Genomic DNA, 14,105 nt, shown 5'->3' with positions numbered 1-14,105 from the left:
TGGATTCTTTGAGAATCAGGCATCACTGATACACACAGTTTCTTAGGTTAATAAGGCACTGACATTGGTTACAGAGGCCAACAATACCTTACTTATCACTAGGTTAAAAATCACAACACCATGTTATAGTCCAACAGATTTATTTGGAGGCACTAGCTTTTGAAGCACTGCTTCTTCATCAGGTGGTTGTGAAGCAAACATTGAAGTAGGCCTCACAAATGGAAGGTTCATTAGGACGGAATTTATAGCAAACAATTTCAGTGTCATGAAGCTGAAATGATATATTGAACTAACCTAGATTAAGTCTTTCATCTTTTTGACTGGGTTTGATAGTTTTGGTTCTTTAATATGTAAATCCCAGAACTTCTTTTAAGTCACATTCTCAAGGTAACTTCAGGTTTTATAACAAAAGGTGCCATCTCAGCTCAGACAATGCATTAAAGGTGTAAGGTTAAAGTCTGTCTGACTAGATTAGATTAGATTCCCTACAGTATGGAAACAGGTCCTTCAGCCCAACAAGTCCATACTGATCCTCTGAAGAGTAACCTACCCAGACTCATTCCCCCACCCTATATTTATCCCTAAATATAACACTATTATGACAACACTAAATATAACAGCATCTAACACTACGGGCAATTTAGGATGGCCAATTCACCTGACCTGCACATCTTTTGGATTGTGGGAGGAAACCAGAGCACCTGGAGGAAACCCAAGCAGGCACGAGGAGAACGTGCAAACTCCACAAGGACAGACGCCCAAGGCTGGAATCGAATCCAGGTCCCTGGCACTGTGAGGCTGCAGTGCTATCCACTGAGCCACCGTTCCACCCCAATCTGTGTCCCAATCTTGAGTCAAACTGGTTCTATTTCTAAACTGGAATTTACAAAATATTACATGGTTTGACTGCCTGTATGTTACGCATTTTCTGCGCAAAATAGAATGTATATGCAAGTATAATTCTGTAAATATAAATTCACCCCATAAACCTATAGTGTGTGCATGTGCAGGAGAGTGAGACAGAGTGAGTGTGTGCATGTGAGAATCATTACTTATCTCAGTTTTGACATTACAGATGTAAGGATATGTAACGGTATGGCAGGTGGTATGTCAGCCTTCATAGTGGGAAGATTCAAGTATAGGAGCCGAGATACCATTCTACAATTGTTCAGGGGCTTGATGAGACCACACATGCAGTATTGTGTGCAGTTTTGGTCTCCTTATCTGAAGAATGATGTTCTAGCTATGGAGGGCGTGCAATAAAGGTTTACTAGACTGATTCCTAGGATGGCAGGACTAACTTATGAAAATAGACTGGAAAAGTCAGGAATACATTCACTGGAATTTAGAAGAACGAGAACAGATCTCATATAAATCTACATAACTCTAAAAGGACTAGGCTGGTGTTATGTCACAGGGATAGCAATCTAAACACAAGCCAGACTATCACTGGTGTCACAATACAGTGAAAGTAACACATTCAATGACTCACAAAATTGCTCAGTTGTCTGAACCAGACTTTAGAATAACAAATCTTGCACTCCAAGTTTATAACTTAAACAAAAATTAACCATTTATTACTGATAATGTAACTTTAGCAAAACACAGATAAACAGTTTCATGATGGATACCATGCCTTCAGAAATACTAGGTAAATTGGTTTTCCACAGGCAAACAGAATTTTAAGGGAAGGGCTTTTGCCCGAAACGTCAATTTTACTGCTCCTTGGATGCTGCCTGAACTGCTGTGCTTTTCCAGCACCACTCTAACCTAGACTCTGGTTTCCAGCATCTACAGTCATTGTTTTTACCAGCCAGAATTTTAAATTCACCAGTAATGCAAACAATTTTAGTAGACTTCTAGAAATAGTTACTTAGAACATAGAACAGTATAGCACAGTACAGGCCCTTCGGCCCACAATGTTGTGCCAAGCATTTATCTTACTCTACTTATTTTATACAAACTGGGATTCTTTTCTCAGAACATTCAACAATTAAATAACTGAGGAGAAACTAGAGAGGGAGAGTAAAACAAAGCATCTCAGTGTCCGGAAGTTTTAAAAGATTACCCCGCCTCTTGCAAAAACCCAATCAGAACTGGTTCTTTGTTTTCTCTTTTCAACCAACATTCTTTGTTGTTAGCACTAGTCCTCCCTGATTGATCAATTCAACATCCAATCAGTTACTAACCATGAGTAGGGACACATCTCAGTGCCAATTCATCTACAATTTCCTTAGATGAGTAATTAAATTGCTTTATTTTCCAGGCCAGATGCCAACAGAAAACGTCTTTCTTTGTTCTCTTATATTTCAAAACAAATTGCTGCTCAAAGTTTGATTTGGTTGCAAACAAAAAATGAGAAAAATAAAAGAAAAGTAGTGATGGTCTCAACTTAGGGTAAATACAGGGAAGATGTTCCTGATGTCTGGGGAGTCTAAAACCAGAAGTCACAGTTTAAAGCTATTTAGGACTGAGGAGAAATTTCTTCAGCCAGAGAGTAGTGAGCCTGTGGAATTCTCTGCCACAGAAACCAGTTGAGGGCAAAATATTGAATGGTCACAATGAGTTAGATATAGTTCTGGGGGGCTAAAGGGATCAAAGGACATAAGCAGAAGCTGGAAACAGGGTACCATGTTGGATGATCAGCCATGATCATGTTGAATGGTGGAGCAGGCTCGAAAGGCCAAATGGCCTAAATTGTGTTTGTGGTTCACTAGAACCAAAAAATATACTATGAGATAGACAGAGGGTAAATTAGAATAGGGAATACTTTATTATGTGTCCTCTTAGCTCCATAGTTGGTCTTAGACTGCCTCCCCTAGTTCCTGTGTCAGGTAATTTGACCCACTTTCTCAATGGGGCAACATCACACAGCTGCACAACACTCCCACGACCTCCCCCCCTTTATTTCCATACTCCTTTAGATATATAGATACATATATACATATATTTATATAGACAACTCAACAATTATAGTTAATATGTACACATCATCAGGAGCATTTACAAAAGATAGGAAAGGGAAAATGACCCTTCCACAATTTACATTGACATGATCAGTCTCTCATGGAGATACCAATCCTCAAAGACCTTCTCCATGTCTCAGGAACCTTTTCTAGCGTAGTCTCCTCCTGCTCGTCTGGAAGCTCCTGTTGTTCTGCAGATATGGCCCTCTCAAATTGACTGTTGTTGCCCTATGTCATTGCTGTTGACTTCTTCCTGGGAACAGCAAATCCTGGCTCGAAGACAGATGACACTGTTGACACCACTGGACCTATCTGGACCAGCTCAATATTCTGAGGGACTTCCCCCAGTTGGTGAGGTGTGGCGACTAGCTGGTCTGTGTGTCTCCTCCAAATCGGTTCATTCCCTAGCCTGTACTGTATTTAATATCGGTCCTGTTTGAGTCACCACCATTGCTAAAATCCACTTTTCCAGAGATGTATAACTCTGAGCCAACACAGTCTCTTCTCTTTGGATTACTCTCAACAATGAGGTTCCTGTCCTTCTGACAATCTGTCATTCCTGTTTCTGTTCTGCCTCTTCTTTGGTTCTCTTCCGGCTGCAGTAAGTCAAATACGGTTCTCAACTGATGTCTGACTCTGATCTTCCAGGTGCTCCTTGAATGCTTGCACACAAACTGTGAACCACTGTCATTTACTGCTTGTTCAGGGTTTCTGAACGTGGCAAATATTCTGCTGATGCTGACTTCATGACTGCCACTTGGAGTGGGCATCTGTGATCACTAGTAATATCTGTCCTTCTACTGATCCTGCAAAATCAATGTGAATCCGCTGCCATGGCAGCTGAGGCCAGTCCCATGGGTGAAGGGGTGACAACAGTGGCGCCATCCTTATTAATGCTCAGGATTTACATGATCCAGCTTTCTCCTCAATCTGGGAGTCCACATTCAGCTTCCAAAAACGTCTCCAGGCTACTTTTTCATTCGCACTATGCCAGGTGTCCTTGTTCTGCGGGCGGCACGGTGGCACAGTGGTTAGCACTGCTGCCTCACAGCGCCAGAGACCCGGGTTCAATTCCCGCCTCAGGCGACTGACTGTGTGGAGTTTGCATGTTCTCCCCGTGTCTGTGTGGGTTTCCTCTGGGTGCTCCGGTTTCCTCCCACAGTCCAAAGATGTGCAGGTAAGGTGAATTGGCCATGCTAAATTGCCCGTAGTGTTAGGTAAGGGGTAAATGTAGGGGTAGGGGTATGGGTGGGTTGGGCTTCGGCGGGTCGGTGTGAACTTGTTGGGCCGAAGGGCCTGTTTCCACACTGTAATGTAGTCTAGTCTAATCTAAAAAAAAACTGCAGATGCTGGAATCCAAGAGAGACAAGCAGGAGGCTGGAAGAACACAGCAAGCCAGACAGCATCAGGAGGTGCAGAAGTCAACGTTTTGGATGTAACCCTTCTTCAGGATTGGGGGTGGGTGTAAGGGGAGCCGCAGATAAAGGGGGTGGGAGGGTCAAGGTGGTGAGGTGGAGTAGGTGAACACAGGGGGTATGACCTGGTTGGTTGATGGGAAGAATGAATCTGGTTGGTGGCTGCAAGGGTCGATGAGAGGAATGGAAAGGAAGGGGAGGAGCTGGGAAGGGAGTTGAGTGATGGGAAGGGAGGTTATTTGAAATTGGAGAACTCAACAAGTTCTCCCAGCCCCTCCCCTTCCATTCCTCTCACCGACCCTTCCTTCCAGCCAACTGGATTCATTCCTCCCTTCAACCAACCAGGTCGTACCCTCGACCTGTGTTTACTTATCCCGACCTTACCACCCTGACCCTCCAACCCCTTTATCTGCAGCTCCCCTTATACCCATCCCCAGTCCTGAAGAAGTGTTACACCCAAACCGTTGACTTCTCCACCTCCTGATGCTGTCTGGCTTGCTGTGTTCTTCCAGCCTCCTGCTTGTCTACCTAGGTGTCCTTGGTCCAGCAACTTTCCTCTGGGTGGGACCGAGATAACAGCTCTCATTCACACAACAAACAATAATCTGACATGGGCAATTCCCATGTCCTGGATGGATAAGAGCGTAATTCTGAACGCTTCCTATGACATGTCCTTCCTCTCAGGACTAAGTCCACCACTAGGCTCAAGGCCGGGTCATTCCAGGTAGTGTTCCGCACATGACCCACTGACACTGAAACTTTGCCTTCCTGGGAAAAATACATAATTTTCAGCTTCCTGTCAGGAACATCATTATTTCCCAGCAGTAGTAACCTTGATAAAACAATTGCATTGCTGTATTTCTCTGACTGTCAGTATCTAATTTCATATGAGTAGACTGACAGAGCCAATGCCCATCTCTGCAGGCATGCTGCAGCCATTGATGGTTTGCCTGTATATGTGTCAAAAATGGAGGTGAGCAGCCTGTGGTCTGTCAGCAGCAGGAATTGACTGCTATAAAGGAAGCAGGTGAACTTATTAACAAACATGTTGTCTAATCATTCCTTTTCCACTTGGGCACATTCTCCATCTTCTTTAGTGCCCTCGATGCAAACACAATGGACCTTTCTTCTCCATTCAGCAAGATGTATGACAGTACAGTACCAACCCCAGAAATCAAGGTATTGCACACTACCTACAGTTTGGGATCGAAATGAGCCAACACTTTCAATCCGTTTCAGACTTGCCTCTTCTCCCAGTAAGCCTCCTCACATTCCTGGGTCCCTTTTCCAGCAATCAATCCAGGGTTTTACAAGTTTAAAGAACAATCTAAGTTGAGACAAATTCTCTGGCCTTGGGCGCTTTCATCTGCTTGGGTGCCTTGTGCAATTACATAGTCCAGGTGCTCTATGGAGACATTAAAAAAACTCATATTTCTCCCTTTTTACTTGCAGGCCGTGTTCCTCCAACTTGTTTAGGGTTTCTCAAAAACTCCTCTTTGGATGGTCCAGTAATCAAAATATCATCCACTCAAAGTTTAGTCCTCTGTAATGGAGCCGGCACTGACATGATGCCAAAGGAAAGTTGCTTGTAGCAGAACAGTCCCTTGTGTGTCACTATTATCAGCGACGGCTAGGACTTCTTCACAATCCCCCTCTGCAAGTAGGCACGTGACAGATCCATTTTTGACAATTCCTTTCCCCTAGCCAGTACATTGAACAGGTCCTTAATGGAAGTGGGTATTTATCCACACAGAGGGCTGAGTTGACCATGTCCTTAAAGTCACCACAAACCCTCGCTATGCCATCTATTTTTAAGAGTGGGATGATCGGAGTGGTCCATTCACTGATGGACCAGTTCTAACACTCTCAGGTTCACTAGCCTTTCCAGTTTCACCTTCACTTTAGGCCAAATGGTGTGCAGTACAGGATACATCTTTACATTCCTTGGACAAGCCTCTCAATTCAACCAATGTTTCGAGCAGGATATCCCTTATCCTGCAGCAACCATTTTTACATCCTGAGGACCTTGGAAGGACTCACTCAGACTGAGATTTGTATTGAAGAGTCATGGTAACTTCCAGGATATTTGGTATCACCTCCAACATTTGACATTGATGTTCACATGATGAAGTGGAAGCTTTTAAGTTGACAAACTCTGGAAAGTTTGTGAAAAAGCACACTACTATACAGCCCTGTCGTGATGGTGGAGGATCCTACTGCTTGAACTGCTCAGCTCTCATCACGGAGGAAGGCTCCATCTCATAGTCATAGAGCTTTATAGCACAGAAATAGAACCTTTGGTCCAACTCGTCTATGCTGACCAGATATTCTAAACTGATTTAGTTCAATTTGCCAGCATTTGGCCTATATCCCTCTAAACCCTTCCTGTCATTGTACACATCCAGATGCCTCTGAAATGTTGTAATTGAATCTGCCTCCATCACTTCCTCTGGCAGCTCATTTCATGCACGTACCACCCTCTGCGGGAATAAGTTACCTCTCAGGTCCTTTTTAAATCTTTTCCCTCTCATATCGAACCTATATCCTCTCGTCTTGGACTCTCTAGCCTGAGAAAAAGATCTTGGTTATTCACTGTATACTTGCCCCTCATGATTTTATAAACCTCCTAGGTCATCTCTCAGCCTCTGACGCCCCACAGAAAATAGCCCTAGCCTATTCAGCCTCTCCTTATAGTTCAAACCTTTCAATACTGGCAACACTTGTGAATCTTTTTTGAACCTTTTTGAACTGTATACGTCCTGCCCTGATTTGCCTTATCAAAATATAACACCTCACATTTATCTAAATTAAACTCCATCTGCCACTCTAGTCCATTGGCCCATCTGATCAAGGTCACGTTGTACTCTGAGATCATCTTTTTCACTGTCCGTTACAGCATGAATTTTGGTGTTATCTGCAAACTTACTAACTATACCTCCTATATTCACATCCATGTGAATGTGGAGAATGTCAGAAATAGAACAGTATATCAGTAATGCTACTCCTAAGCTTAGGTCAATCACATTGAAGCAACATGTTATTTCCTAACACAATGTGTTCTACAGGCTTCACAAGGAAGCCAATGCCATGCCTCCATAAGAAGTACGTAATTATCCAAATGAACGTTGCAAATCCAAACTGCTAGTCCAAAACATTGGGGCAGTGAATCTCAGACACCATGATGCGATCTGTCCCAAAAATATCACCCTTGAAATCACAGACCATATCTTTGCATTCGTATAGTTAGCTTTGCAAATTTGCAGCTGTGATGCATTTTCTTCCAGTATCATTTATGTGAAGTGATGCAGAAGTGATAAAAATAGGTGACACTTTTAAGATTGTGTCTGTATGGATTTGATTGTCTGACACAAAAATGGAGACAATTGCTTGAGGCAATAATTTTAATGTTCATTCTTGCAAAAAGAATGAGATGACAATGAACTGCAATTTGCTTCCAGATGGATGGTATCATACAGTCAGTGGATGCATGATTAATACCATTGCCCCAAGCAGGGCCTCAAAGGACAAGAATCATATTCTGCCACTAAAGAGAAAGACTGTAACAACTCTACGTACTCGGCTTGCAGAGCAGCCATTATATATCTCTGACTTAGAGTTAACTCAGAGCCATACAGTATAGAAACGGGTCCTTTGACCCATAAAATCTATGTCGACCAACAAACACCAAACTATACTAATCTGATTTACCTGCACTTCGTCCATAGCCTACTTTGCCCTAGCATTTTAAGTGCTCATCCAGATGCTTCTTAGATGTTGAGAGAGTACCTGCCTCCACTACCTCTCAGGCAGCATGTTGCATATTTCCTCTGAGTGAATGTTTTCCCCCCACAGATCTCCTCGAAGCTTCTTACTCCTCAGCTTAAGCTTATGCCCTCTGATCTTAAGACATCTGCCACTGGGAAAAAATTCTCACAATCTATCCCATCTATGCCTCAGATCATTTTGTATTTTATCTGTGGTATTGAGCCAGGGCTGGGTCTTCCTTGCTAATTCTCTTGTTGCTATTACAAAAAGGCTCAAAAAGGTGGACATTGACAAGGTTATTCCCTTGGATGCAGAGTTCTGAAAATGGAGGGTATATTCTTATGATAGAAGAGTCTGAAATGAGGAGAAGTATATTCATTCCGAAGCCTGAATTCTTAGAACTCCCAATTCTGAAGCGTTATGGATACTCCATTGATGTGTACATTCAAGGCTGATGATTCAGGAAAAAAAAATGGATATTGAGAGCAGGTAGAAAAGAAAGTAAAAGATCAGCCATGATTGTATCATGGCCATGATGTGCAGGTTAGGTGAATTGGCCATGTTAAATTGCCTGTAGTGTTAGGTGCATCAGTCAGGGGTAAATGTAGGGGAATGGGTCTGGGTGGGTTGCTCTTTGGAGGGTCGGTGTGGACTTGTTGGGCCGAAGGGCCTGTTTCCGCACTGTAAGGAACTTAATCTAAACCTGTTGGACTATCAAATGGCAGATTAAACTTGAGGGGCTGAATGATCTGAAACTGCTTTTATTTCTTATAATGTAAAAGGTCTGAATAGAGCCAAGTAGAAAGAACAAGATAAAACCTAATTAAAATCAATTATATTTGCTATTCAACTTTCACAATTATCGACAAGGATTCACCATTTTGCTATGACAGCAAATAACAGGATTACTATCATGTGTTTTATCAGATGGTGGCAGTTATACTATTAAATATAATACTTCCAAAAGGGATATTAAAGATCTCAGGTAGCCAGCATGAGTTAAAAATTCTATTTACAATAATTAATTAACTTACAGTCAATATGCTGCAAAACTCTGAATTGTTTAGAAATGATTACCAATCTTTTTTATAAGACATAATAGTCATAGATTGTAACTGTTTGCTGTGAAATTATGTAATCAGATGTTTTACACACATAATATTTGCTTACATTTACAATAAATCTAGTGACACTTATTAATAGCTAATTATCAGTCTCTAAGCATAACAGTTGCATGTTTTCAAGGTTAAGCACTTCTCCAGGGACATCATTCTGCAGAGTTCTACTGCAAGTTTAGAGTCCCTGGGCACAAACAGTGAATAGTAAATAGTTATAATTGGCCCTGGTTCTTCGATTTATGTTTACCATTAGGGAGCTTCATGCCAAAAACAGAACTTCTCCTCCTAGTTTAATAAAGAACAGAGAGATATATCTAAATCTGACAACTGAAGAAAACATGATTAATTTAAGATAAATAAGGTCACTACAAACTCAAATATCATAATCACCACTTCAAAAGTAATATTCATTTTTTGATCTTTTTCATCTCCCCATTTTGTAGAAGTTGACTTATGTTAGGATAGATGGTTCCATGGGCTAGAGTGAACATTATTTGTGTCAGACCCAGAAAATTAATATTGACCTTGAGCATGCATCACAGACTAGCAATAAAACTTGTCTTCAGCTGGAAACTACAGAGCTGCAATTTTTTTTAGATTACTTACAGTGTGGAAGCAGGCCCTTCAGCCCAACAAGTCCACACTGACCCGCCTAAGCACAACCCACCCAGACCCATTCCCCGACATCTAACACCACAGGCAATTTAGCATGGCCAATTCACCTAACCTGCACATTTTTGGACTGTGGGAGGAAACCAGAGCACCCAGAGGAAACCCACGCAGACATGGGGAGAATGTGCAAACTCCACACAGTTAGTCGCCTGAGGCGGGAATTGAACCCAGGTCTCTCGCGCTGAGGCAGCAGTGCTAACCACTGTGCCACCGTGCCAACCATGGCCATTCTGGCCATTGTTTATAAATGGTTTTCCTGGTTAATTTTTTTCTACTCTCTTGCCCTGATCTGGTGAGGTCAATTCTAGCACTGTCCTTAGAATCACTAGTGGTTCAGTACGGAAGAAGCCATTCTTTAATGGAGCTACTCGATTAATTTCACTCACCCTGCTCTTTTCTATAGTCCTGTAAATTATTTTACTTGAAGTATTTATTGAATTCTCTTTTGAATCTGTTTTTATCATGTCTGTCTTTGTATGTCATTCTTTACTTCTTCTGGCTGCGGATCGTCTTATCACTGGAAACATCTTCCTTTATTTGCTTATATGAAACTTGCATGCTTTTCCAAACCTCTAGATAATCTCCTCATAAATACTTCTTCGCTAAGGAAAGAAACTCTCTTTTTCCAGCCTCTCCACATAAGATCCCCCATCCCCATTTTAACAAATCTGTTCTGTAGCTTCTCCTTAGCCTTGAAATTCCTTCCTGAAGCAGAGGTAGCTTTGAATGTGGGGTGTTATACAGAATAATGAATCAGGTTCACCCTCCAGGTAACTTAATGGCTAGTAACAGGCTACTAGGGTCAAGATTGAGGGGGCCAAGAGAATCTTATCAGTACCTAATGAACTTCAATCTGCACATGTAGCCTGGCAGGTCTTTACAGGTGACTTTCAGTGAAACTTTTTCTACACTTTGCCCTGGAGCTGATGTTGCCACAGGTTCACTGATTCTCGCTTTCACAATAATGGTTTGGCAGGAGTGGCAACAAAAATTTTTTATGAATTTCACACATCTTCCACCTAGACGTACCATGTTATTCTACTACCAGCAGTAGAAATGCGCTTCTTTCCTACTGGGGCTACTGACAGAATAACACTAGTAAGGTTACCTACCAAGGCACTAAAAGTGGGATTTAAATCTGCTTTAGGTCCTTACCTCAGGAAAATCTTAAAGATGGTAAAAATAATGCCAATTCAGTCTTAATTAATGAGAAAGGTTTAGCAAAACCTCTGCTTCAGTTTATTTTTCTTTATTAATTAAGCAAAGGATTTTATATATGCATGCCCAGCTCTCTATATTCTTATGTCCCTTTTATGTTTAGTTCTAAGCTATTCTTATTATTTCTATTTGCCCTTCACTAGATCTCATCTGTAGATTCTATAGTGGTTCTCTACTGTTTTATGAACCTTACAATGTTCATAAACATCTTTCTCAGTCTCATTTAACCTCTATAACTTGAATAACACACCAAACTTTTATTCTGGGTGCCTTTCCTTTATACACATCCACATCCCTCCCCCCACTCATGGAATGTGTCTATTCTGTATCTGAGCACTCTCTTTTTTGAAGATTCTCATTGTTACAATATTCTTTGGTCTATCCATTTTTGATTCCAATCTACCTATGTTAAATTCCTATTGCACCTACTGAAGTTAGCCTGAGGTAAGTATTTTTATGCTTGATTGCACAGCTACTCTAAACCTGATATATCTTCTAATCTTAAAATTCAAATGAAGTCAAATGATAAGATTCTCTTGGCACCCTCAATCTTGACCCTAGTAGCCTGTTACTAGTTCTATAGTCTGCTTGATACTATCTTTACTAAGGGTATATTTGTATACTATGGTATATTGAATTCTGAAATCCTCCACATGATCGAAACAACTCTTAGATGCAGCTTTAATCAATCTTTTTTGCAAGTCATCACTCATAGCACTGATTACTTCTTCCTGTAGAGCTGGGAAGATGTACTGCTGGAAACAGCAAGTGAAGATGCTCCTTGTCCGTTCCATGATTGTGTAACCAACTCTTGAAGAAACTATCCAGGCTGATTGCGTCATTCTCAACTGTCTGCAGATCGATGTCTGTCCCCAGTATGGAGCATTCTATTCAGTAAAAATGGCATCCATTAAATAATTAACTGGAGCAATACCAGTGGTAATCACTTTTAAGTTATCTACAATGATATTTACCAGCATAAAACCGTTTACCAACAACTGGCAAATGAATATTTCTGTGGTAAAATTAGATGGTCCAGCCAACTCAATCTGGGTCAAATACAGTCATAATACATAAAATAAATTTCACTTTTCATCAAGTGGCCTTGAAGTGCACCATCAAGTCTGGAAATTGCTTAATCAGCTCATGGTCTTATGTGAATGGTGGATTGTGCAAAAACACTGCAATCATAATCACTGAGACTGTAAAAGAAGTGGACAGTACTGTTGTAATCTTATCAAAGAAAATGAGATAAGAGTCATTCATAGCATCTTGGATGAATGCTAATCTTTAACAGCAAAACCAATGGACAGATTTTATGATGGACTGTATTCCCTGTCCCCAACCTATCCTAATTAAAAACTTGTTAGGGAACTGTTAAGAACAAGTTAGCTTCCCAGCAGCCACTTTACACTGGAAACAGCAATAGTTGAGAATTTTTGCACCCATTGGGGAAGGAGGTACTGCCTTATAGAATCTGATTATTTGTCAGCTCTGTAATCCCAGCAGTGCCAGGTTGGAGCAGTGGCCATTGGTGGGACCACAGACAGTCCCTGAAGAAGGGAAGGCTATGGGGTTAGACTTCAAGGTAAATCCAGAGTATGGCATACTCCAGCAAGGGGATTTAGAGGCTGTGTCTCAGAGGCCAGGGTGAGAGTAATGATCTCTGTATGGTACATGAGGAATATCCATAGATGACCTCCAGAGCAAGATCCCCTGGCCTTGCATGATGCCAGCTCAGGCAATCTGCCGTGGGCAAAATATCAGCAGAAGTGGAATGAGAAACCTCACTTCAAAACCACAATGGCCTCAAAAGTGAGCAGTTTGCCTCATGCCTCCACTAACCACAGTAAAATGGGATTCAGAATGGGGGCAGAATGGAATCAGTGAGAAAGTCACTAGCTGCCTTGTACAAGCCTTCTAACATGTTAACAGGGGGCAGTAGAGGGGCAATAAGTCAAACCCAATGTGAGAAACATCTCGAGGGTGTAAAGTACTGATCAAATAGAATAGTTTTAAGTCAAAGAATGGAGGTGAAAACTGCATTTCATTCAGAAACAAATGGACAGTAACAATGGGATACTGACATCTTCCTAGATGAATAGATTACAGAAATCAACCTCTGAAGGAAAACCTTAGCTATTTAATACATCTTTGTTTCATTATGTAGTTGCCTTTGTTGGAACCAACCAATCACGTTACAGATTGGCCACTGAAAAACAACTTTTATCCTAGTGAAGATTACAGGTGACCTTACATACATTGTTTTTCATGCCAAGTTCTTAAATTCCATTGGGTTACATCTGGAATTATGCAATATAAGGAAGAAAGTGTTAGAAAGTGTCATATTGGCAGTCTTGTGACACGCTGTGCCTGTCATGGTTAAATAGTTGGCTTGCAGTGTGAAAAATGTGTGATGAAGAGTGAGATATTCAACAATGGTGACAGTTGAACATGCGGTGAGTCAGATGTGAAGTTAAGTGTGGTGTAATAACCACTGATGAAGCAGAGCAGGTGAGCTGTTGTGAGTGTTGAGGCCATGTGGAGAGGTGAGAAGAGAGTAGCTATAATGAAACCACAGAATATTTTGCAGCATGGCAAACATATCCTGAAAGTTGGGCCTCCTTCCTCCTCTTGATTTCCTCCCACTAACAGCAATGGTATTACCTGGAGGACTTTCTGATCCTGAGACGAAACAAGATCTTTCTTCTCATGTGTCCCACTTGCCTGAGCAGCCCTAATATATAATTTAAGAACCTGGAGCCATGTCTGAATCGTTCTGAGCCATATTTCACCTAGGGGTGTACCATCTCTTTCGGAGATGCTGGCTATCTTTCAGAGACAAACCATATCTAACCCCAACTGCCCAAACAGACACAGATCAGACATCTGAATCATTTCAATGAGGTTTCAGCAAGCTTTTAGATACTATGCACCAAAGTTTTAGGCTG

General features: G+C 41.5%; 1 protein-coding gene across 1 annotated transcript in view; it reads right to left on the bottom strand.

Annotated features, from left to right (window-relative positions):
* m1ap (meiosis 1 associated protein) overlaps positions 1-14,105 on the bottom strand; it is an 85,059-nt gene that overhangs the window by 32,974 nt on the left and 37,980 nt on the right. The window contains exon 5 of the mRNA XM_087983010.1: positions 11,880-12,041. Coding sequence (XP_087839136.1) covers positions 11,880-12,041 — 162 coding nt within the window. The remainder of the gene's footprint in view (positions 1-11,879; positions 12,042-14,105) is intronic.

This window comes from Chiloscyllium plagiosum, unplaced genomic scaffold (assembly GCF_037043375.1).
Source record: "Chiloscyllium plagiosum isolate Xiang-an unplaced genomic scaffold, Cpla_swu_hap1 HiC_scaffold_1, whole genome shotgun sequence".
Lineage (NCBI taxonomy): Eukaryota > Metazoa > Chordata > Chondrichthyes > Orectolobiformes > Hemiscylliidae > Chiloscyllium > Chiloscyllium plagiosum.
The sequence above is the reverse complement of the archived record's forward strand: the minus strand, read 5'-3'. Positions and strand labels throughout refer to the sequence as shown.